This window comes from Cherax quadricarinatus, chromosome 59, assembly GCF_038502225.1.
Source record: "Cherax quadricarinatus isolate ZL_2023a chromosome 59, ASM3850222v1, whole genome shotgun sequence".
In the NCBI taxonomy this organism is placed as follows: domain Eukaryota; kingdom Metazoa; phylum Arthropoda; class Malacostraca; order Decapoda; family Parastacidae; genus Cherax; species Cherax quadricarinatus.
This window is the reverse complement of record NC_091350.1, coordinates 6649857-6677449: the sequence shown is the minus strand read 5'-3', so window position 1 is coordinate 6677449 and position 27593 is coordinate 6649857. Positions and strand designations below refer to the sequence as shown.

The window sequence follows — 27593 nt, the reverse complement described above, 5'->3', positions numbered from 1 at the left end:
TATGTGTTTGCTTGTTTATTATTTATAGCAACTCTGAGCCTAACCATAAAATATATATTGTTTATCTAAAAAAAGTCTGCCTCAGAGAAAATGAGTTTACTGTGTAGCTACCAACATTGTTAGTTTCTCATTCAGGCTCACATTGACCTTGGTAAGTTGAGACAGGTAGATAACCATCAGCAGATCCTGCAAAAAAAAAAAAATTAACTATTTAAAAAGTCTGATACAAAATATATAATTATTTCAAAACAGGCTTATAAAAAAACAGATTTTGCACATGTATCTTAAGTTGCCATCTTCAGTATTTTATACCTTTGATCTATTTATAGGGTGAGACATAGTGTAGGCAGGGACCTCTACCACTACTACTATTGTTGCACTTACACACACATTGTAACTGTTCTCAGGTCAGGTACAGTAAACCTTGTAAAGCAACACCATGTTATTTTGAAAAATTGCATCCAATATGCCACCCCATTAAAAAATTTTGATATGCACTGCATATCTAAAATTATGTAATGTGCCAATTATTATGCTAAAAATACACCAAATTATACGGGTCATAAAAAGCTACAAGGCAAAGGGAAGAGTTGTGATGTACAAACTTAGAGTTAACACAAGTCAATTTCAGTAAAAAAAAAAAAAAAAAAACTGTGTATCTGCAATAAAGGTAGAATTTTCTGAGAAGAGTAACAAGCAAACATTTCCATTTTTTGGTCCCTTTTTTAATTATAAATTTAAACAAAATGAATTTCTGACCTCTTCACTGACAGCCCCACCTTTAATGATGACTCCCTCTCCAACTGCCTTATTATACCAACTTTGATTATATTTTCTCTTTAGTGCTCCCCATTACCCTTGCTAACTCTTGTCTCTTACATACCCCTAATCCTCATTGGACTCAGATCTTCACACATTTCTTCTTTAGCTCATCCCACCTTGCAGCACTGTACAACCCTTGTGGGTTTGCCACTCAAGTCTTGATTGTAATAATAAACTAAATGAGTGAGTATAACATCCAGGTGGTAGTGTTTCCACTCATTCTAAAGGCATTACAAATTGGTAATCAACTATAGTATAAACATATTAAAGCAGGCAAAATGACTTGCTACGCTCCAAGTTATACGTCTGGACGCTGTATAGCCCTTGTGGCTTAGCGCTTCTTTTTGATTATAATAATATACGTCTAGATCCTAAACCTGTGAGGTCAGTTATGTCGATGCCATGGGGTTTCCTCTAGGATTAATTTTTCCATTTCATTATACTTGAATTACATCAATGTCTAATGTATTATTATTATATAATGTCTAATGTAGCTACTGTGTTTTTTTGCATAGTGTCATCATCTTTTCCTAACAATATAATTATTTAGTACCTTCATGTTGGTGTTCAGCATTTCCTCAAAGTCATGTGCAGACATCTTAGGTACCTGGTTCACCATCCTGGTTAGCTCACGGCCAATATAATTGTCAGCTTGTACTTTTCCACTTAGGACATCATCAACATATGCTGAAAGATGAAAAGTTGGTTTATTTATAATACGCAAGTTTTACGAAGAAAAAAAAGTTAAAAATATTCTACACTAAGGTTGATACTAACAAATGTCAAGTAAGAAAAGCTAAAGGATTACGAGGCTAAAGTTGCAAGGGATTCGAAGACTAACCCAAAAGGGTTCTTTCAGGTATACAGAAGTAAGATTAGGGACAATATAGGCCCACTTAAGAATAACTCAGGTCAGATCACTGACAGTGATAAGGAAATGTGTGAACTTTTCAACACTTCCTCGCAGTTTTTACTCAGGAAGATACTAGCGAAATTCCAGAAATAATAAATTATGTAGAACAGGACAATAATAAACTATGCATGACTGGGGTAACTAGTGACATGGTCCTCAGACAAATAGAGAAATTAAAACTTGACAAATCCCCAGGCCCTGATGAACTGTTTGCAAGGGTTTTAAAGGAATGAAAAGAGGAACTGAACTTAGCATACCTTTGGCTAATCTTTTCAATATATCACTACAAACTGGCATAGTGCCAGACAAGTGTAATACCAATTTACAAGGCAGGTGATAGGTTCTTAGCGTCGAACTACAGATCAATAAGCCTTACCTTCATAGTGGGAAAATTTATGGAATCAATAATTGTCAATGCAATTCATAGCCATCTTGAAAAGATGGCCCTCGGCACGATTTTACTAACTTTTTTCACTAAGGTATCTGAGGAGGTAGATCATGATAATGAATATGATATTGTGTATATGGACTTCAGTAAGGCTTTCGATAGAGTTCCACATCATAGACTATTGAGGAAACTTAAGGCACACACAATAGGAGAAATTTTTTCCTGGGTAGAGGCATGGTTAACAAACAGACAGTGGAGAGTTTGCATAAATGGGGAGAAATCAGAATGGGCGGCACGTCACAAGTGGTGTTCCACAGGGGTCAGTGTTGGGCCCCTTGGTGTTTACAATTTACATAAACAACATTGAGGGAATAAATAACGACATAAGCAAATTTGCTGACGACACCAAAATAGGCTGTCCAATTCATTCTAATGAGGACATAAGAGCACTCCAGGATGATTTGAATAGACTGATACAATGGTCAGAGAAGTGGCTGATGCAGTTTAACACAGATAAATGCAAAGTTCTAAATGTTGGACAGGAAAATAACCATGCCCCATATAAACTAAATAATGTAGATCTTAATATTACTGATTGTGAAAAGGATTTAGGAGTTCTGGTTACCAGTAATCTGAAACCAAGACAACGGTGCAGACGTGTTTGCAATAAAACTAACAGAATCCTTGGCTTCATATCAAGAAGTATGAATAAAAGTCCTCAGGTTATCCAACTATGTATCTGTGGTTAGGCCTCATTTAGATTATGCTGCACAGTTCTGGTCACCATATTACAGAATAGATATAAATGCACTGGAAAACGTACAAAGGATGACAAAGTTGATCCCATGTATAATAAAAAAAGGCACAATACCGTGACTGGAACGATACACAAATAATCCGCACATAGAAGAGAGGAGCTTACGACAACGTTTCGGTCCGACTTGGACCATTTACAAAGTGTGACTTTGTAAATGGTCCAAGTCGGACCGAAACGTTATCGTAAGCTCCTCTCTTCTATGAGCAGGTTATTTGTGTATTGATCCCATGTATCAGAAATCTTCCCTATGAGGACAGACTGAGGGCCCTGAATCTGCACTCTCGAGTCCTGGAAATGGGAAGTACAATGCCTGCACTCTAAAGGAGGCATTTCGGGATATTAGCAGTTTGGAGGGATATGTTGTGTATCTTTATACGTATATGCTTCTAAACTGTTGTGTTCTGAGCACCTCTGCAAAAACAGTGATTATGTATGAGTGAGGTGAAAGTGTTGAATGATGAAAGTATTTTCTTTTTGGGGATTTTCTTTCTTTTTGGGTCACCCTGCCTCGGTGGGAGACGGCCGACTTGTTAAAAAAAAAATGACTGAGGTGTATAAATGGAAAACAGGAATTAATAAAGGGGATGTAAATAGCATGCTAAAAATATCGAGCCTAGACATGACTCAGCAATGGCTTTAAATTGGAAAAATTCAGATTCAGGAAGGATATAGGAAAGCACTGGTTTGGTAATAGAGTTGTGGATGAGTGGAACAAGCTCCCGAGTACTGTCATAGAAGCTAAAACGTTGTGTATTTTAACCCTTTGAGGGTTTTAAGGTCGTACTAGTACGGCTTACGCGTAGGGGGGTTTTGACGTACTAGTACGCATAAATTCTAGCGCCTCAAATCTAGTGGGAGAAAGCTGGTAGGCCTACATATGAAAGAATGGGTCTATGTGGTCAGTGTGCACAGTCTAAAAAAAATCCTGCAGCACACAGTGCATAATGAGAAAAAAAAAACTTTGACCATTTTTTTGGAATAAAACAGAGACTTTGCAGTGTATTTTCGTATGGTATTTATTGTTGTATTCTAGTTTTCTTGGTCTCATTTTATAGAATGGAAGACATATTACAGAAATTGAGATGATTTTGACTGGTTTTACAATGAAAAGTACCTTGAAATTGAGCTCAAAGTAGCAGAAATGTTCGATTTTTACCAAAGTTCAAAAGTAAACAAATCATGCCAAGCGTCCAATACACGTCAACTGGTGAGTCTAATATTCTTTCACAAGTGCGCTGATATTATTTATACCATTTTTTACACTAATGCAGTAGTCTGCATAACAGTAAATCTTCTATTTTTTGTGAGAATAAAAATTCAAAGTGGAAAGCAAAAGAATGTAAGAGGGGCCTTGGGACGTGACTAATGAACAGAGGAAATGTCATTTTAGTGCCAGGAATGTCTTTCTTGTTTATTCTGGACCCTATTTGGAAATTGGCATGTTTTGAAATTTGTGTGAAATTGGCAAAATTGCTAAATTCTGACCACTGTATTGGATAGTTGAAATCATAAATGGGTGGTTTCTTGCACTCATTCGATAGAAAAAATGGAGTTCTAGCGAAATATTATGATTTTTTGTCGACTAGTACAGTGGAATTGGCCGAAAATAGGGCTCAAAGTGGGCAAAATCGCCGATGCGTAAACATCGCCGAGACCGCTAACTTTGCGAGAGCATAATTCCGTAAGTTTTCCATCAAATTTCATACTTTTGGTGTCATTATGATCGGGAAAAGAATCAAATACAAAATGGGAGTTGACACAGTTACTTTTTGCTGATGGAACTGTGCTTATGGGCGATTCTAGAGAAAAGTTGCAAAGGTTAGTGGACGAGTTTGGGAGTGTGTGAAAAGGTAGGAAGTTGAAAATGAACGTAGATAAGAGTAAGGTGATTATTGTATCAAATGATTTAGATAAAGAAAAATTGGATATCACATTGAAGAGAAATAGTATGGAAGAAGTGAATGTTTTCAAATATTTGGGAGTTGATGTGTCAGCGGAAGGGTTTATGAAGGATGAGGTTAATCATAGAATTGATGAGGGAAAAAAGGTGAGTGGTGTCTTGAGGTATATGTGGAGACAAAAAACGTTATGAATGGAGGCAAAGAAAGGAATGTATGAATGTATAGTGGTACCAGCATTCTTATATGGGTTGTAAATGCTGCAGAGAGGAAGCTGTTGGAGGCAGTGGAGATGTCCTGTCTAAGGGCAATGTGTGGTGTAAATATTATGCAGAGAATTCGAAGTGTGGAAATTAGGAGAAGGTGTGGAGTTAATAAAAGTATTAGTCAGAGGGCTGAAGAGGGGTTGTTGAGGTGGTTTGGTCATTTAGAGAGAATGGATCAAAGTAGAATGACATGGAGAGCGTATAAATCTGTAGGGGAAGGAAGGCGGGGTAGGGGTCGTCCTCGAAAAGGTTGGAGGGAGGGGGTAAAGGAGGTTTCGTGGGCGAGGGGCTTGGACTTCCAGCAAGCGTGCATGAGCGTGTTAGATAGGAGTGAATGGAGACGAATGGTTTTTGGGACCTGACGAGCTGTTGGAGTGTGAGCAGGGTAATATTTAGTGAAGGGATTCAGGGAAACCGGTAATTTTTATATAGCCGGACTTGAGTCCTGGAAATGGGAAGTACAATGCCTGCCCTTTAAGGAGGGGATTGGGATATTGACAGTTTGGAGGAATATGTAATAGGACGGTATATATATAATTGGGGCCCTGATATTATATTCTATAAGGAATTTACTATATTATTTCAGGTCACTTTTTATATTGTATCTTTATATATGCTCCTAAACTGTTGTATCTGGTCACCTCTGCAAAAACAGTTATTATGTATGAGTGAGGTGAAAGTGTTGAATGATGATAAAAGTATTTTCATTTTGGGGATTTTCTTTCTTTTTGGGTCACCCTGCCTAGGTGGGAGATGGCCGAGTTTTTGAGAAAAAAAAGAAGAAGTGAATGTTTTCAGATACTTGGGAGTTGACGTGTCGGCGGATGGATTTATGAAGGATGAGGTTAATCATAGAATTGATGAGGGAAAAAAGGTGAGTGGTGCGTTGAGGTATATGTGGAGTCAAAAAACGTTATCTATGGAGGCAAAGAAGGGAATGTATGAAAGTATAGTAGTACCAACACTCTTATATGGATGTGAAGCTTGGGTGGTAAATGCAGCAGCGAGGAGACGGTTGGAGGCAGTGGAGATGTCCTGTCTAAGGGCAATGTGTGGTGTAAATATTATGCAGAAAATTCGGAGTGTGGAAATTAGGAGAAGGTGTGGAGTTAATAAAAGCATTAGTCAGAGGGCAGAAGAGGGGTTGTTGAGGTGGTTTGGTCATTTAGAGAGAATGGATCAAAGTAGAATGACATGGAAAGCATATAAATCTATAGGGGAAGGAAAGAGGGGTAGGGGTCGTCCTCGAAAGGGTTGGAAAGAGGGGGTAAAGGAGGTTTTGTGGGTGAGGGGCTTGGACTTCCAGCAAGCGTGCATGAGCGTGTTAGATAGGAGTGAATGGAGACGAATGATACTTGGGACCTGACGATCTGTTGGAGTGTGAGCAGGGTAATATTTAGTGAAGGGATTCAGGGAAACCGGTTATTTTCATATAGTCGGACTTGAGTCCTGGAAATGGGAAGTACAATGCCTGCACTTTAAAGGAGGGGTTTGGGATATTGGCAGTTTGGAGGGATATGTTGTGTATCTCTATACGTATATGCTTCTAAACTGTTATATTCTGAGCACCTCTGCAAAAGCAGTGATAATGTGTGAGTGTGGTGAAAGTGTTGAATGATGATGAAAGTATTTTCTTTTTGGGGATTTTCTTTCTTTTTTTTTTGGGTCACCCTGCCTCGGTGGGAGACGACCGACGTGTTGAAAAAAAAAAAAAAAAAAAATTATTGAGCCTTCAATGTTTTGGTTCACCCTGACAGTCAACCCATGAAAATCCCTTCATCAACATGTGAATCTCTCTCCACAGACCCCTCAATATTCAAATTCATAATTACTCCAGCTCCCAACACTGTTAGGAGGCCTGGTCCTCAACCAGGCCATGGGGCATTTACCCTCTTTCCCCAAGCAGAATCTACAACATGTATATATACTGTACATACCTACGAAAATATTTTGGTGCATACGTACTGTGACCAGCACTTGCTATCTTCAGTGAAAATTCCATAGTTTTCTATTGCATTAAATTTTGCATTAACTTTTATGATCTGTAACCTATTCAGTAGTTAAAGAGAACTTTATCTTACCAACTTAAAATATGGCATGTACGAGTTGACAGGAACAGCCATTTCCGTTAAAAAAACAAACAAACAAAAAACAGCAAGGTAGTGTTTTTTAATGGCATAAATACGTACCAATTAGAATGTCAAGAGTTGCTTCCATGTTTTGCGTTGCCTCAGAAATCTGATGCAAGTCAGTTGTAGGTTCCACTAAACGCTGCCTGTTATATTTGCTCTTTTGTGTGGCATTTGCTAGGAAAAATGAATGCAATGTTAATAAACACATGGGAGAATAAGGATTTTCCTACAAAATTTAAAGTTTTCAAGCAGAATAATCTGGTTCAGAAGACAACCAAACAATCATGAAAGTTTAATTTCATAATTCGGAAGTTACAGACAATCTGCAATACTATACACCCTCTTAGTCCATTAATTAGAGGGTTTACTTACAATACAGAGGAATGAGGATGGAACAAAATAGGATGACTAGAAAGGTATTTAAATCTGGAATGGAGGGAAGGCGGGGTAACCATATTCATTAGTGTGATATTATATACCCCCATAAAAAAGAACCCTCCTTTGTACAATAGTTTTAACCTGTAAACGGTCCAAACATGTATATAAACATATCTTACCACTAGTGCCCCAAATGTAAATATATGTTTTATTTTTCCTGCCTCCAAATTTGGCATGACTGGCCTGAGATGCCTGGTCAGCATAGAATGGGACTTAACACTCGGTGTGCACCATATTAAAAAAATCTAGGATCACTTAGTACCCTGTGGGAGCGCCAGTTAAACTGAGTGCCAGCTAGTGCAAACAGTGCTGCAAACACCAAGGATTCACTGATGTAATGTCTTATTAACACTCCCCTTTTAAGAGGAAAGTGATGTTAACCCCAAGTTTAGAGTCTGTCTGTGTGTCTGTCTATCTCTGTCTCTGTCTATTTCTGTCTGTACATATTTCTCTATTTCTGTCTATCTGTCTCTGTCTATGTCTCACAAGTACACAAAATACAATTATACTTAATGTAAATTACCCAGGATAACCTAAAAAATCCAAAGTGCTATACTGTGCTTGTAGATATAATGCATAAGAATACCTGTTGGTTCACAGTGGCTCTCTCCGAGACAGAGACAGACAGAAACAAGCAGACAGAGAAATAAGACAGATAATCAGAGATACAAGCTCATCAAATGTCATCCCATATCTCTGCATCCTGATGGCACCCATCAATTGTCATAGCTTATCTCGTCTTATCTCTGCACCCTTGCTGAAGCCCATCAAATGTCATCTCATATCTGATCTTATAACTGCCCTCAGATGCTTGTCACTGAACACTTGTCTTATGCATTGCTTCAAGGGAGCTTCTTCCTTCCTCCTCCTCCTCCTCCTTCCTTCTTCTTCTTCTATACTCCCGTGTATCCAAAACATTGCTGGGACCAATAAATAATTTGTATATATTCCTAGACAATAGTAAATGACCAAGGCAGGTGTAAATGTCCACCTGTCAATGTGTTTGTGACAATTTGAGTACAATTTCAGTACCTAATATTAGTGTCAGAACAAAGATTGGTTATGAAATGACAAGAACTACAATAAATTGTAATTATCAGAACATAAAAATTATATAAAATATTATAAAAATGAGAGAAAATGGTATATCGGCAACACTTCTGCAAGCGGCAGGACTATGTTGCCAACTTTGCAGCCTCATATCTCAGTAAGTACTGACCTTAATTTTTTTTATTTTAATCCTATAACACTTAGAAAAATGTGCTCTTTATTTTCATTAAAAGAAAAATTATTTTTATTTTTCAAAATATTCAGGACACTGGGGTAGTGAACGTATATATACGTTTGGACGTTTACGGGTTAAAGATTACAGAGGAAAAATAATTGATGTGATTTATTAGGGATTAAATATTTGCTATATTGGATCTTGACATTGAAAAACTAATCAAAGACAATCTCAAATATAATACACACTGATACCCTCACTAAAAAAAAAAATGTATATATAAATGTGTGGAGAATCTTAAGGATTCACCAGAAAAAATAAACAAGAAGGTATCATTCTCTGGGAAGCCATCATAAGCACTCTTAACTTAAACCAGTGTATGGAAAAGCTAAATTCATAGCATACAAGTTTTATATAAAATATGTCCAAGTGAGAAAGACGAAAAAAAAAGAAATCAAATACTACTGAAGAATACTTTACAAATAAAAACAGGATGCTGAACTGCTCAAAATAAATTGTCAACAAATTAAGAAAACCTCAGCAGAAAACACAAAAATATTTTTTTTTTGGGGGGGGGGGGGGGGGGGGGGTAGTAGTTTTTTTTTTCACATATCCAAAATCCAAAAAAAAAAAAAAAAAAAAAAAAAAAAAGCTCAATTTTGGCCCTATACTCAAAGGTGATTCATGCACTGATGAAACAAAGAAATTAACAAAATCCTGAAAGGACAGAATGAATAAACATTCAGCAATGCAATCAACATCATGAAATGAAGATCCAGATACTTTTTTCCTTTATTCTGCCAACCCTACAAATTATATAAGATTAGTACAGATCCCACAATTAAAAAAAAAATGGCAACATGCCCATAACTGTGCCTGAACCCTAAAATTCTGTATTTATAAAAAAATGTAAAGCACTACTAGCACAAATACTCGTTTTTTGAAGGAGTTAAGATTCAGGTAAAATCTCAGGTAAAAGCCACTTCTTTGCACATATGCTGTACTCTTTTCAAGGTTGAGGGACTGATTACCTCAAACTACTCCTGTTCTTCATAATTCACCTTTGTATGAACTGATGAAGTCACTGTGTGGCGAAATGTTTCCTCATTAAATATACCTAAGTGTTGCACATGTGTCTAATTTATCAACTTGTCGGTTCTCTGAACCATTCATCTACAGGTTTTAAAAAATTAAAACACAGCCCCTCAAAAAATGAGGTCAACACCTATAACAGGAAAAGTAAGGAACTAAATATTTACATTACTAACAAATACTGCAAATAATAGTACAGTAGTAAAGAAAAATCATCTTAGTAAAGTAAAAATCTCATTGCCCCTAAGCATAGTCTTGTCACTTTTATTGCCTCTAATCTTCATAATATACTAGGTAAAAACACTAGCCATAGCTCTGTGTATCATCCTTTGAGAATGATATCAGAATGAGTCACCTCAGTATATGGCACAAAAATTATATAGATATCAGCAAAGTCTTCCAGTGAGCAGAGGAAAATAACATGATGAATGTTGACCAATTCCAATTGCTTATATAAATATGAAGAATAAACTCAAAACAAAACAGGATATTAAATGCAGGCATATCACTCAATAGTGAAAGAACCATAAAGAAGATTAAGGAATAATATCATTCGGAGAGCATAATAAGACTAATTAATGTAACAAAGCCCAGGAAAATGATGAAGTGAAGAACCTTAAAAAAAAAAAAAAAAAAGTCGCATCAGTGATGTTACCATTCAAATCTACTGTGCTTTCACATCTCTAACAATGTTTTATGCTCACAACTCCTTTCAAGCCAAGGTGAGATATCAGAGTTAAATTATATATTGTACTGTATTTTAAACTAAACACAAAGTCAGTTTTGCTTTTCCCATCATGCACAGTGTAGGGCAAGGTTTTTTTTTATACTGTGCACACTCACTACACAGACCCATTCTCTCATATCTAGGCCAAAATTTACTGCTCACAGATTATCTGAGGGAGCCGTGTCCAAAACTTAGGTCTATCTGAGGGACCCCTGGCATCAATAATGTAGATATGTGACAGCCACTGAAAGGGTTAATAGAAGTCATCAGCTGAATATATGTACCCTCTATCTGTTCTAACAAGAGATACAAAATTCATTGGGAAACCATAATGCAGCCTCTCAAAATGAAAACTATGGTTATCATGACAAGCTGTCTTAAATCCTAATGTACTTGTGAATTTTATTTTTGGTAGCACTACAGTAACTGTTTAAGATAATTTATGTTTGTATCTTAAAATACAAAAGCAAACTCACTTCCTACTATCTCAGGTAAATAAGAGATAACCTCAACTGGAATAGGAGCAAACATGGTGCCTGGAGTGCGGCCAGGAACTCCCATACTGGCACTCACATATCCCTGAAAACAGAATCATTGAAAATTTGGTGTTAATAGTGTCATGAGTATTACTGAACATTTTATATATTTTCAAACCTTACATAAGAATGGAGGAATGCTGCAGAAGGCCTACTGGCCCATGCAAGGCAGGTCCTTATCAAAACGACCTCTACCTAAAGCTACCCAAGAAATAACTCCCGTACCCATTGACACCAATCAAACCCAGCCCCTCCCACTCATATATTTGTCCAATCTCTTCTTAAAGCTACCCAAGGTCCTAGCCTCTATCACCCTACTGGGAAGATTGTTCCACGCATCTACAACTCTGTTAGAAAACCAGTACTTACCTATGTCCTTTCTAAATCTAAATTTATCCAACTTAAATCCATTATTTCTGGTTCTTACCTGGTTCGACACCCTCAGTACTTTATTAATATCTCCTTTGTTTATGCCCGTCATCCACTTATACACTTCAATGATATCTCCCCTCATTCTACGTCTCTCCAGAGAGTGGAGATTTAAGGCTTTAAGTCTATCTTCATACGGGAGATTCCTTACACAGTAAATCATTTTAGTCATTCTTCTCTGTATGTTCTCTAAATCATTTTAGTCATTCTTCTCTGTATGTTCTCTAATGAGTCTATATCCATCCTGTAGTAAGGGGACCAAAACTGAGCAGCATAATCTAAATGAGGCCTCACTAGTGATGTATAGAGCTGTAAAATAACTTTTGGACTTCTGTTACTTATACTTCTTGAGATAAATCCAAGTAATCTGTTAGCCTTGTTGCACACACTAAGGCACTGCTGTCTTGGCTTTAGATTTCTGCTTACCATGACTCCCAAGTCTTTTTCACATTCTGTATGATCAAGCTCTACTTCACCTAGATTATAGCTTCGAGGGTTATTTTCATTACCAAGGACTAGTACCTTACACTTATCCACATTGAACTTCATCTGCCATTTTTCAGACCAAGACATTAATTTGTCCAAATCCTCCTGGAGTTCATTGCTATCCTCCTCAGAATGAATTATACGGCCTATCTTTGTATCATCAGCAAATTTACTCATGTCACTCGTAATCCCTTCATCAAGGTCATTAATGTAAATTATGAAAAAGAGAGGGCCTAAAACTGATTCTTGTGGAATGCCACTAGTGACTAATCCCCATTCAGATTTCACCCCATTAATGGTAACTCTCTGCTTTCTATTGGTAAGCCATGCCTCTATCCATGCTAGAACTTTACCTCCTATACCATGAGCTGCCACTTTTCTTAAGAGTCTCTTGTGAGGTACTCTATCGAAGGCTTTACTAAAATCCAAATAAACAATATCATATTCTTTATCACTGTCAACTGCCTCAAATGTTCTATTGAAGAACGTCAGTAAATTTGTCAGGCAGGAACGACCTCTCGTGAATCCATGCTGAGATTCATTTATCAAGTTATGCTCTTCAAGGTGACTTCTAATAATGTCAGCTATAATTGATTCTAATAACTTGCCCACTATAGATGTCAGGCTTATTGGACGGTAATTTGAAGGAACGGACTTATCCCCTGATTTGAATATAGGAACCACATTAGCCATCTTCCACAACTCTGGCACAACACCAGTAAGGATGGACGCATTAAACACACTCTTAATGGCTCGTCAGACTAAGCTCCCTTTGAGGGTTTTAGGCATTTCGGGCAAACGTCGTACTAGTACGGCTTACAACCCAGGGTTTTTGACATACTAGTACGCCTAAATTCTAGCGCCCTCAAATCTAGTGGGAGAAAGCTGGTAGGCCTTCATATGAAAGAATGGGTCTATGTGGTCAGTGTGCACAGTATAAAAAATATCCTGCAGCACACACTGCATAATGAGAAAAAAAAAACTTTGACCGTTTTTTTTTTAATAAAACAGCGACTTTGCACTGTATTTTCGTATGGTATTTATTGTTGTATTCTAGTTTTCTTGGTCTCATTTTATAGAATGGAAGACATATTACAGAAATTGAGATGATTTTGACTGGTTTTACAATGAAAGTACCTTGAAATTGAGCTCAAAGTAGCAGAAATGTTCGATTTTTACCAAAGTTCAAAAGTAAACAAATCGTGCCAAGCGTGCAATACACGTCAACTGGTGAGTCTAATATTCTTTCACAAGTGCACCAATAATATTTATACCATTTTTTACACTAATGCAGTAGTCTGCATAACAGTAAATCTTATATTTTTTGTGAGAATAAAAATTCAAAGTGGAAAGCAAAAGAATATAAGAGGGGCCTTGAGACGTGACTAATGAACAGAGGAAATGTCATTTTAGTGCCAGGAATGTCTTTCTTGTTTATTCTGGACCCTATTCGGAAATTGGCATCTTTTGAAATTTGTGTGAAATTGGCAAAATTGCTAAATTCTGACCACTGTACTGGATAGTTGAATTTCATAAATGGGTGGTTTCTTGCACTCATTCGATAGAAAAAATGGAGTTCTAGCGAAATATTCATGTTTTTTGTCGACTAGTACAGTGAAATTGGCCTAAAATGGGGCTCAAAGTGGGCAAAATCGCATAATTCCGTAAGTTTTCCATCAAATTTCAAACTTTTGGTGTCATTATGATCGGGAAAAGATTCTCTATCTTTTCATAAGAGAAAATTATTTTTTTTTCTTTTTAAATTTGGCCGACCCTGAGAACGAGTTTCGGAGAGGGCCTGTCGACCCTCAAAGGGTTAACGATGCAATTCATACATATCTTTAGCAAAGTCCAATTCTACTGCAACCTAATTTACAGAAACAAAATTACTTTTTAATATAACTTTTACACAATACTGCATATACTGTACATTAAGTGAAGTATTAATTACCAATTTATTCAGAAAATTACAATAAATTATTGTACAGTAAGACCATATTACTATATTGCTAACAACAAATATTATACAAAGAAATTTGTTTTTATGAGTGGTAGAAGAATGAAATAAACTGAAAGAGGAGGTAGTAACTTGTAAGAGTGGAAACTTTATAAAAGTATCATATATGATGAACATATCAATGCAGACAGACCACCACAAATAGGACATTAATTACTTAAGAAAAAGGGGAAGTGAAAAAATCTGACATGCAAGTGTCAGATATTTCTCAGCTAGTTTGGAGTCAACCCTTACAATATACAAGAGAAACACTGTATGAAAATGAAAATTCAAGTGCCAAATATGTTTACTAACCTCTTCTTTAGACTCATTGTGAGGAACACAGAAGCAGTTGGTTATCTCAATGGCTCCCTTGTCAACACCTATGGTGCCTGGAAAATGCATAATATAAAATGAACATTTTCAAACAGATTTTAGATTTAGATTTTGCCACCAAAGTGGCTAGTTTATTGTGCACCCCATATCCATCCTGTGGACGGTAGCACAAGAGCATATGGGTACACAAAAGGCCTAGGAACTAGGCCCCAAAAGTGTTAACAGGTGTATACATGGGTTTTTTATCTACAGTTCACTTATCTGTTACAAGCAAATTTAGGAAATTTGCTTAGTATATCTGGTATCTTATTTTCATTAATAAGATATCTTAACATGTCACATGGGTTAGTATACTGTCTGTCTCTGTATTCCTCAATAAGTGGACAATGAAGCACAGTGTTCAAGACAATGACCATATGCCTGATCACATAATTTGCATTTAGTTTGATCATCATCTGCATCTCTCCCAAACTGCCAGAAGTACTTCTCCATTTTTTCCATTTATAAATGCATATACATGTCAGACAACAAGTTTACACTAAATTATATTAAGTTAGTAATAAAACTAGGCAGTAAAAACACAAAAAAGTAAGATACATACACAGTACATTCATTACTTATCTTAAAGTATTTGTAAACTTAATGAAGGGCAAGAGGTGAGTAGTACATATTTGTAGGAAGTCAGGTGTAGGTAGCCCTGGCTACCCGTCTCATACTTAATATACGATATTTAAAACAGCCCAGAGAGTTAAAATACACATACAGTACACTCATTATTTACCTTAAAATATGTGTAGTCTTAATGTAGGAAGAGAGGTGAGTAGTATTTATTTGTAGGAAGTCAGTGTAGGTAGCCGGTAGGTGTAGCCCGCCTGGGCTACACCTACCGGCTACCTACACTGTGGCCCAGAGCCATATTATTAGCATCGACATACCTTGTTCACTGAATTTAATCGTTTCTAACAACTACCTTTAGATGCCATCATAAACGAAGGGAGAAGTAATGAATAATTCATGCCGAAAATTGTAAACAAAAGTGGAGTGGGGGAGTGGCTGGGCCAAACGCAGATTCATACACGTTTTCTCTGGTGGCTGAGCAGAGAAAACGTAATGTTGTCCCTCCACCCGGCTACCACACAGGTCCACAAGTATTATTATCAGAGCACATATAAAATATGCAATAAATGCCAGACAACAAGTTTACACTAACTTATATTAAGTTAGCAATAGAAATAGGCATTAAAAACACAATAAAAGGTAAGATACACACAGAGTACACTTATTACTTACCTTAAAATATTAATATTAATGTGTGAGAGGTGAGTGGCAGGGTGTTTATTGAATAAAATCAGAATGGCACACCATCATCCTCTAACTTGGCACTTAAAGCAAGAGGCTTACGACTCCTCTTTTTATCACAGCTAAGCTTAGACGCCATCATCAATGAGAGCCAACTAGTTAACGAAAGAGTAAACGAGAGAGAGAACGAGATACAGAGTTCAGACAATGTAAGAACACAAACTGAACAGGTAGTGGGCGATCACTTGGTCAGGCGAAATAAATGTGTATTAATATGTGTCTACTTTTAGTTCATTCACGTACGTTTGTAAGAGTTTGTAAAACTTTTACCTCACAATATTTTTTTTATTATAATAATTACCTCACAATACAAATACTCTTACATTGTGTACAAGTTGTACAAGTTAGTACAGAATAAACAAACAGGAACACTCCCATTCTCATGCAACACACCATTTTTAGAGTGAATGAAGATGATGATACGTATTATTATTATCATTAACCCTTTCAGGGTCCAAGGCCCAAATCTGGAGTCACGCACCAGTGTCCAAGAATTTTCAAAAAAAAAAAATTTGTTATTCTTTCTTATGAAATGGTAGAGAATCTTTTTGTGAAGGTAATAAAACAAAAAGTACGAAATTTGATGGAAAATTGACGAAATTATGCTCTCGCGAATTTTGATGTGTCAGCGATATTTACGAATCGGCGATTTTGCCGACTTTGACTCCCATTTTAGGCCAATTACATTATTCCAGTCAACCAAATTCTTAGCTATTTCACTAGTATTACTTCTATTCTATCGATTGAGCACAAGAAATCGCCAAGTCAACTGTTTCAACTACAAAATAAAGTGATCGGAAATTGTTAATTTGGCCAATTTAACACAAAGTTCAAAATATTCCAATTTCAAAATAGGGTCCAGAATAAACAATGTAGGTATTCCTGGCACTAAACTAACATTTCCTCTGTTCATTAGTTATGTTTTGAGGCTTTACAAATAAATTCCATTTTGATTTTTTATTCACATAATGAATTTTTATTCACACCAAAAAATAGAAGATTTACTGTTATGCAATACTGTAATAATTGTATAAATATCATCACCATATTTGTGAATGTATATTAGACCCACCAGCTGGCGTGTATTAGACGTGTGAGGTCGTTTGTTTACTCTTGAATATCGGCAAAAATTTAACATTTCCGCTACTTTGAGCTCAGTTTCAAGCCATTTCCAGTGCTAAAACCAATCAAAATCATCTCTATTTCTGTAATATGTCTTCCATTCTATCAAATGAGACCAAGAAATCGCAAATACAACTATAAAAAACATACGAAAAAACACTACAAAGCCGCTGTTTTAATCGAAAAATCATGATTTCAGTTTTTTTTCTCTCATTAAACACAGTGTGCTGCACGATCTGTTTTATGTGGTGCACACATACCACATAGATGTATTCTCTCATATCTAGGCCCAAATGTACCACTCACAGTTTATCAGAGTGAGCTTAGCTCATGGCATAGATCTACGGTTTGGACCCTGAATGTAAAGCCGTAGATCTACGGGATGGACCCTGAAAGGGTTAAAAGGGTTCAAGTGACCATTTTATTTCAATTATACCAGGTAAAGATCCCTTTGACTGTCGCATACTTTGGCCCCAATCCTGAGTCAACCCCTTGACAAGTGTTTTAAACTTACTCAACTGGCCCATGGTGTCGCAAAATTTCATGTAAAAAAAAAAAAAAATTATTTTTTCTTATGAAATGATAGAGAATCTTTTCCCGATTGTAATGACACCAAAAAAACGAAATTTGATGGAAAACTGACGGAATTATGCTCTCGCGAAGTTAGCGACCTCGGCGATATTTACAAATCGGCGATTTCGCCCACTTTGAGCCCTATTTTCGGCTAATTCCATTGTTCCAGTCGACCAAACTCATAGCTATTTCTTTAGAACTCCATTTTTTCTATCGATTGAGTACAAGAAACTGCCCATTTACCGATTTCAACTACCCAATAATGTGGTCAGAAATTTGCAATTTGGCCAATTTCACGAAAATTAAAAAATATGACAATTTCAAAATAAGGTCCAGAATGAACAATGCAGACATTCCTGGCTCTAAAATAACATTTTCTTTGTTCATCAGTCATGTCTCCAGGCCCCTCTGATATTACTCTTGCTTTCTATTTTGAATTTTTATTCAAACAAAAAATAGAAGATTTACTATTATGCAGACTACTGCAATACTGTAATAATTGTATAAATAACATCAACCCATTCATGACTGCATATTAGAATGGCTAGTTGGACATTTATTGGACAATGACATCATTTGTTTACTTTTGAACATTGGCAAAAATCAAACATTTCCCCTACTTTGAGCTCCATTTCTAGGTTCTTTTTATAGTAAAATCAATCAAAATCACCTCTATTTCTATAATATGTTTTCCATTCTATCAAATGAGACCAAGAAAACGAGAATACAACCATAAATACTATACGAAAATAGACCACAAAGTCGGCATTTTAATTAAAAAAAAAACGGTCGGAGTTTTTTTTTTCTCATTATGCACTGCGTGCTCCAGGATTTTTTTTATATGGTGCACACTGACCACACAGACCCATTCTCTCACATGTGGGCCTACCAGCTTTCTCCTGCTTGATTTGAAGCCGCTAGAATTTATGAGTATATATACGTCAAACACGGTACCTCGTAAGACGTATATATACGGCCGCGACAGTCAAAGGGTTAAGTGCTACTATGTCATTTGTCGTGTTCCTTCCTTAAATGAATGTGGCCTGCCCTGACTAGGTTGGGGCATTGGCTTAAGCCGGAAGGAGACTTGGACCTGCCTCGCATGGGCCAGTTGGCCTGCTGCAGTGTTCTTTCTTAAGTTCTTATGTCAGTCTGTTCTGGAGGCAGTCTGCCCTGGGATAAGAACATAAGAACATAAGAACGTAGGAACACTGCAGAAGGCCTACTGGCCCATGCGAGGCAGGTCCAAGTCTCCTACCGGCTTAAGCCAATGCACCCAACCTAGTCAGGTCAGGTCACATTGACTTAAGGGAGGAACACGGCAACCGACCTGGTAGCACAAGCTATCAGGTCCAACTCACACCCACCCACATCCACTCATGTATTTATCCAACCTATTTTTAAAGCTACACAACGTTCTGGCCTCTATAACTGTACTCGGGAGTTTGTTCCACTCATCCACAACTCTATTACCAAACCAGTACTTTCCTATATCCTTCCTGAATCTGAATTTTTCCAACTTAAAACCATTGCTGCGAGTCCTGTCTAGGCTAGATATTTTCAGCACACTATTTACATCCCCTTTATTTATTCCTGTCTTCCATTTATACACCTCAATCATATCCCCCCTAATTCTACGTCTTTCTAGAGAGTGCAGATTCAGGGCCCTTAGTCTATCCTCATAGGGAAGGTTTCTGATACATGGGATCAACTTTGTCATCCTCCTTTGTACATTTTCCAGAGAATTTATATCCATTCTGTAATACGGTGACCAAAACTGTGCAGCATAATCTAAATGAGGCCTAACCAAGGATGTATAGAGTTGAAGAACAACCTGAGGACTCCTATTATTTATGCTTCTTGATATGAAGCCAAGGATTCTATTAGCTTTATTGCGAACACTTATGCACTGTTGTCTTGGTTTCAGATTACTGCTAACCAGAACTCCTAAATCTTTTTCGCAATCCGTAATATTAAGATCTACATTATTTAGTTTATATGTGGCATGGTTATTGTCCTGTCCAACATTTAGAACTTTGCATTTGTCTATATTAAACTGCATCTGCCACTTCTCCGACCACTGCATCAGTCTATTCAAATCTTCCTGGAGTGCTCGAATGTCCTCGTCAGAATGAATTCGACGGCCTATTTTGGTGTCATCGGCAAACTTGCCGATGTCGCTCTTTATGCCCTCATCTATGTCGTTTATGTAGATTGTGAACAGCAGGGGGCCCAACACTGACCCCTGTGGAACACCGCTCGTGACGCTTCCCCACTCTGATTTCTCCCCATTTATGCAAACTCTCTGCTGCCTATTTGTCAACCATGCCTCTATCCAGGAAAAAATTTCTCCTCCTATTCCATGTGCTTTAATTTTCCTCAATAGTCTCTGATGTGGGACCCTGTCAAAAGCCTTACTGAAGTCCATATACACAATATCATATTCATTACCATGATCTACCTCCTCAAATACCTTAGTGAAAAAAGTTAATAAATTCGTAAGGCAGGAACGCCCCTTTGTAAAACCATGCTGAGATTCGTTGATTAATTTATGCTTTTCAAGGTGGCTACGAACTGCCTCGGCAATTATTGATTCCATAAATTTTCCCACTATGGAGGTTAGGCTTATTGGTCTATAGTTCGAAGCTAAGGACCTGTCACCTGTTTTGAAAATAGGTATCACATTTGCCATTTTCCACTTATCTGGCACCATGCCAGTTTGTAGTGATATGTTGAAAAGATTAGCCAAAGGTGTGCTAAGCTCCTCTTTACATTCCTTTAGAACCCTTGCATACAGTTCATCAGGGCCTGGGGATTTGTTAGGTTTTAATTTATCTATTTGCCTAAGGACCATGTCACTTGTGACCCTAATCGTGCACAGTTTATTATCGTCCTGTTCTACATAATTTATCATTACTGGAATATCGCTGGTATCCTCCTGTGTAAAAACTGAGAGGAAGTATGTGTTAAAAATTCTACACATTTCCTTATCACTGTCAGTGAGCTGACCCGAGGAACTTTTGAGTGGGCCTATCTTGTCCCTGATCTTACTTCTGTATACCTGAAAGAATCCTTTTGGGTTAGTCTTCGATTCTCTTGCAACTTTAACCTCATAATCTCTTTTTGCTTTTCTAATTCCCTTTTTTATTTCTCTCTTTAACTGAATATATCGATTTCTTAATTGCCCCTCTCCTCTTTTGATTTGCCTATATATGCCTCTCTTTTGACCAATCAGATATTTTAATCTATTGTTCATCCATTTAGGATCATTTTTGTTTGATCTGATTTCCCTATTTGGAACATAATTTGACTGAGCAGCTAGAACTATGCCCTGGAAAGCATCATATCGGCAACCATCACCACCTACCTGACCCTTAGTCAGGTCATTCCAGTTCAGCCCACCTAAGTAATTTTTCAGTCCTATGAAATCAGCCAAGCGAAAGTCAGGGACGGAGACTTGATTGCCATTATTAGGGGAATTCCATGATATATTAAAACTGAGTGATTTGTGATCACTTTCCCCAAGCTCATCATTAACCTCAAGATTATTAATTAGTGTTTCCCTACTGGCAAGAACCAAGTCAAGGAGGTTATTTCCCCTAGTTGGCTCTGTCACAAACTGTTTTAAAAAACAATCCTGGATCGTATCAAGAAAGTCACCTGACTCTAAATTTCCTGTCAAATTGCTCCAGTCAATCTGTCTATAGTTGAAATCTCCCATTAGCACAACATTTTCGTATGTAGATGCCTTACGAATTTCGTCCCATAGAAGTTTACTGCACTCCCTATCAAGATTTGGGGCCCTGTAAATCACACCCAAAATTAGTTTTTCTCGGCCCTCGAGAAGCTGTAACCAAACAGATTCAGTGGCTGACGCTTCTAATTTAATATCTTGTCTAACACAACAATTTAAATTGTCTCTGACATACATCGCTACTCCACCACCTTTCCTGTTGACCCTGTCAGTGTGGAATAATTTATAGCCTTGTATGTGACATTCAGAGGGCATCTCTCTATCTTTCAGATTGAGCCAGGTCTCTGTTATAGCAATAATATCTATGTTTCCTGCACTTGCAATTAATCTTAGCTCATCTATCTTATTTCTTACACTCCTGCTATTAGTATAGTAAACCTTAAGGGAGCTAGTCCCTTGCTGCCCTCTGCTGTCCCCCTTTGTTTGCTGACCTGATCTATTGTCTTTATTTATAACTTCATGCTGAATGCCTTTTATACATTTACTGTTTCCAACCCTAGTGTTGCAACCTGCTTGTTTCCCACACACACCCATACCTCTATCTTCCATCAGTTTAAAATCATAGGCATTTCACCAATGGCCTTCTCAATCGAGTCTGCAAGTGCTACCACCCCTGCCCCAGAGAGATGTACCCCATCCCTTGCATACATATCATGTTTGCCATAAAAGTTGTTCCAGTTGTCAATGAATGGGATTGCAAGTTCCTTGCAGTATCTGTCTAGCCAGCAATTTACACCAATTGCCCTAGACAACCATTCATTTCCTACTCCCCTTCTAGGCAAGATGCTACATATGATTGGGATCCCTCCCTTAGACTTAATGAAATCTATAGCTGACCTGTACTTATCTAGCAGCTCTTCTCTCCTACCCTTCCCAATATCATTTCCACCAGCACTGAGACAGATAATGGGCTTGTTCCCATTACCTGACATGATATTATCCAGCCTGTTGACAATGTCCCCAACACCAGCTCCAGGGAAGCACACTCTATCTCTCATCTTCTTATTCCTATTACAAAAAGCACGGTCAATATATCTTACCTGAGAGTCACCAACCACAAGAATGCGCTTACCTCCATTAGCAGGGGCAGTAGTACCCTTACCTTCACTGGCCACTGAAGTACATTCATCCTGAAGAACAGAGAAGCGATTTCCTACCTTCAGATCTTCACTCTTAACTTTCCTTACTCTGATGCGCCTCCCATTACTGTGAACCACTCGCCACTTGTAGCAGGTGCTGGGCTGCACCTCACTGCTGGTAGCCGTTGCTACCTCCCCAACTACAGCCTCCTCACAGCGAGAGACAGACTGCACCTCACTGCTAGAAGCCTCATTCCCCACAACTCCAGCCACCTCACACTCTCTCCCAGACCCATTGAGGTGGACCTTCAGCCTCCTAATCTCCTCCTGGAGAAGCAAGACCTCCTCCTTCAACTCTCCAACCTCAATTTTTAAAACACTGCAGAAGCAAGCCATGCTTTGTAACCGTCCACGCTAATCCCCAAAGCAGCTCAGGGTCTGTTTAAAAGATAAAGAATCACACACAGGGTGGGAGTTGTCACAGCTGCTCTTTGCTGATGACACTGTGCTCTTGGGAGATTCTGAAGAGAAGCTGCAGAGATTGGTGGATGAATTTGGTAGGGTGTGCAAAAGAAGAAAATTAAAGGTGAATACAGGAAAGAGTAAGGTTATGAGGATAACAAAAAGATTAGGTGATGAAAGATTGAATATCAGATTGGAGGGAGAGAGTATGGAGGAGGTGAACGTATTCAGATATTTGGGAGTGGACGTGTCAGCGGATGGGTCTATGAAAGATGAGGTGAATCATAGAATTGATGAGGGAAAAAGAGTGAGTGGTGCACTTAGGAGTCTGTGGAGACAGAGAACTTTGTCCTTGGAGGCAAAGAGGGGAATGTATGAGAGTATAGTTTTACCAACGCTCTTATATGGGTGTGAAGCATGGGTGATGAATGTTGCAGCGAGGAGAAGGCTGGAGGCAGTGGAGATGTCATGTCTGAGGGCAATGTGTGGTGTGAATATAATGCAGAGAATTCGTAGTTTGGAAGTTAGGAGGAGGTGCGGGATTACCAAAACTGTTGTCCAGAGGGCTGAGGAAGGGTTGTTGAGGTGGTTCGGACATGTAGAGAGAATGGAGCGAAACAGAATAACTTCAAGAGTGTATCAGTCTGTAGTGGAAGGAAGGCGGGGTAGGGGTCGGCCTAGGAAGGGTTGGAGGGAGGGGGTAAAGGAGGTTTTGTGTGCGAGGGGCTTGGACTTCCAGCAGGCATGCGTGAGCGTGTTTGATAGGAGTGAATGGAGACAAATGGTTTTTAATACTTGACGTGCTGTTGGAGTGTGAGCAAAGTAACATTTATGAAGGGATTCAGGGAAACCGGCAGGCCGGACTTGAGTCCTGGAGATGGGAAGTACAGTGCCTGCACTCTGAAGGAGGGGTGTTAATGTTGCAGTTTAAAAACTGTAGTGTAAAGCACCCTTCTGGCAAGACAGTGATGGAGTGAATGATGGTGAAAGTTTTTCTTTTTCGGGCCACCCTGCCTTGGTGGGAATCGGCCAGTGTGATAATAAAAAAAAAATAATAAAATAATATTTTGGACCAGTCATTTCATACATATGATACTAAACCCATGAAGAAGAAGTCAGATAGAAGTGCCCCCACAATGTCTAACCTGGCTTTGTGATATAAGTTGGCAGACAGTAACCACACAGCTCTGGTGGTACTAGTGTCCCGTTATAGAAGTCTGAATGGAAGCCTCTTAAGTGTTTTGCGTTCTGGTAGGATTACTGTACGGTCTGTCTCATGAACAATTAGGATGGCAAGAAAATCTTATAAACTTCTACTTACATTTAGTATACACACAGCCTTATGATCACATGAGCTTTGCTTCCATGTTTTCAATTTTTGTATATACATATAAGGAAGCTCTAAACCCATAAGGTCATACAGCACCTTACTGACTTTAGGGGTTCTGTTTGGAGCTTAGCAATAAACTATTATGCAAATTCTAAAATATGAAGTGGGCTGTGCAATGGAGACTTATATTTCATGCATATGAATGAAGACCCATCCACTGGCAGGAGATAAGCGAAATAAGCTAGTACGTACAGTGAAACCCCGGGTTTCGGCCGCCCTTGGAATTGGCCGCTTCGGGTTTTGCCTACTCTTTTTGGACAAATTTTGTCCCGCATTTCAACGAGTGAACATTACCCTGCCTCTCATCCTGCCAGGCAGCCAGGCAACCATCCAGCCAGCCAGGCAACCATCCAGCCAAGCAGGCAGCCAGCCAGCCAGCCTGCCAGCCTGCCAGCCAGCCAAGCAGCCAGCCAGCCAGGCAACCAGGCAGGCAACCAGCCAGGCAACCAGCCAGGCAGCCAGCCAGGCAGGCTTCCAGCCAGCCAGGCATCCAACCAGCCAGCCAGCCAGGCATCCAACCAGCCAGCCATTAATTGTGACTGAAAAGTGTGCAAAGTGGAATGAGTTGCAAACTTTTGTTGAAAAGTACCACCCTGACCAAGCTGAAACAAGCCATATCTGCTATATGTTCAGTGACAAAACCTTGTCCCACTTCAGGGAAATCTTAAAGAGATGCCAGAAACAGAGCACTCTTGACAGTTATTTTGTGTGACGAGTCCAGTGACTCAAGCTGGTCCTAGTGGCCTTAAAAGACAAAGAAGGTAAGAAACCCCAGATAAGGACTTGCTACCTCAAGTCTTTATGGAAGGGGATTCCCCTTCCAAACAATAAGTCCTCCCTCTCTCCTCCTCCTACCTTCCAGATGCCAGCAAGTCTCTTCAATAGTGATTTGAGGGGATTTCTATAAAATGAAGTAAATATTATTTTAAATGTTCATTTAAAATGTAATTTATGTATTGTATAATATATATATATATGTATTTATCTGTGTTGTGTGTGTATAAAACTATAGTTATTCTTTACAAAATGTATTTTTTGAGAATATTTTTGTTGGTCTGGAACGAATTAATTTTATTTACATTATTTCTCAGGGGAAATATTGCTTCGCCTTTCGGCCGTTTCACGTTTAGGTCTAGCTCCTACGACAATTTACGTACCTGTATTTGTGTGTACCTGTACCTAAATAAACATACATACCGAGGAAAAAAGGGAAGCTGAAATGTCTTGGACACTTAAAGTGCATAAAGTTCTTTTACCTGGCAAATTTTCCAGCCTACTGACTTAACTATTATTGTATATTTAGTATAAGCAATGATATAAAATGAATCCAAGTCTGCATCTTAAGCAACAAGCACCACTCCTTCCTTCCTTCCTTAAGTAAGTTTATTTAGGTACAGGTACACACAGGTACAATTATCTCACACAGTGTAAATTACGTAGGATAACCCAAAAAAAAGGTAGTTATTTGTTTCCTAACGGAAATAAGCCCAGCAATCTGATGACTGGATCCAGTCGCCATTATCATTTTACTCTTAGATTTTCAATAAATACATCCATATCCTACAAATTAAAAAAAATATACCAATTTTATACTTATATAAAATAAGTTGGGTCAAGATTACCTTAAGACATTTTGGAGATTTTGCTTTTCTTCCCAAAATATTTTTTATGCAAGTTTATTTAGGTACAGGTGCACATAACAATTATCATACAGTGTAAATTACTTAGGGTAACCTAAACAAAAAAAAAAAACAAAAAAAGTCTGACTTATTTCCATTGGGGTCCTTCCATGAAGGATGAAAACATCTGGGATTATAATGGGAAGCATTGAAAGGATCACACAGTAACTGGGGAATGCGAGGTAATCAAAACTGATCCGTGGAATAGAAAGGTAGCCCCAATTCCTTGGATCAAGATCCCGTCACTAGCATCAAAGTACACCTTAAATATGTGAAACACCGTGCGCTCACGTTCATCTTTCCCAATTTACGTCAGGTTATTTTAGCCCATTAATTTGCTCTTAAAATTTAAAGTCTTACCCAAAAGGGTGCCAATTACACGGTGGGCGTCAGGATTTCTTCTCTCATAAGAGTCCACAATGGTGAAAAACACCACCGGGTGCACTTTTGCTACCAGGTTGAGCGCCATGTTTGTTGTCAGAGGAATGGTCGCTTAGTTAAAAGAACAAACATGTGACACTAATGTCATATTTTACTGTGTAAGTACATAAGTGAGTGACTAAGTGAGTTTATTTAGGCACAGAACCCATATGGAAGTCATTTTGACATTTTTAATAATAATAATAATAGTAGTAGTAGTAGTAATAATAATAATAATAATAATAATAATAATAATAATAATAATAATAATAATAATAATAATAATAATAATAATAATAATAATAATAATAATAATAATAATCTTTATTTGTACAATTACATGATACAAATTATACAAATAAAAAAAGCAGCTGATATCAATGACATACTGTACAGAAAGCCCCTTGTTATGCAAAACATTTCAAGGAAATTAGGTTAATTTTGTCCCCAGGATACGACCCACACCAGTCCATTAACACCAGGTATCTATTTTACTGCTAGGTGAACATAGACAGCAGGTGTCGTAAGGAAACATGTCCTAATGTTTTCACCCGTACCGGGGATCGAACCACGGACCTCAGTGTGTGAGCTGAGTATGCTATTATGATAATAGTATTTATATATCAATAAAATATAAAAAAAAAATAGTATTTATATATACCTATGCCTAAATAAACTTGCACATACAATTATCATACATAGTGTAAAACACCTAGGAAACCCCAAAAAAAAGGTCAAAGTGACATATTTTCTTTAGGGTTCTTGACAAATATCCAAGGTACATTTGTGTCCTTTTACAAAGGACCACAATGGAAATAAGTCGCTCTGTCTGACTTTTTTGGGTTATCCCAGGTTCTCTACACATATGCTGCTATGTATGATAATTCTATGTAACTGTATTTGTGTATACCTGAATAAACTTACTTACTTACTTACTTACTTACTTACTTACTTAAGATATTGTGGGTAATTCTGCCAACATTACAAATGGTCACTTACTCCCATTGGAAACAAGTCACTTAGATTTTATTTGGTTTATCCTTTCATCCAAACTTAAAACTTTAATTACAAACAGCATCAGTGATTAATACTAACATGGTAATTAAATATGAGAGCTATAATACTGTATAGAGTACAATATTGACATTAAATATTGATGCTGTTTTGGTCACTGCAAGTGATGTTGCCCATCAATGGCAGGGGGGCCTTGATACTTGGGAGGGGCTCTTGATTCAAGGAAATGGATAAATTTTC

General features: G+C 37.9%; 1 protein-coding gene across 1 annotated transcript; it reads right to left on the bottom strand.

The window, feature by feature from the left end:
- Positions 1–26437, bottom strand: eIF3f1 (eukaryotic translation initiation factor 3 subunit f1). Its single transcript, XM_070097663.1, has 7 exons — positions 26280–26437; positions 14481–14557; positions 13991–14036; positions 11195–11305; positions 7294–7410; positions 1376–1509; positions 1–186 (listed from the first exon to the last, which is right to left on the bottom strand). Exons 1-7 carry the CDS (start codon positions 26386–26388, stop codon positions 97–99), a joined length of 684 nt encoding a protein of 227 aa, XP_069953764.1. The 5' UTR covers positions 26389–26437; the 3' UTR covers positions 1–96.
- Between the last annotated feature and the right edge of the window lie 1156 nt (positions 26438–27593).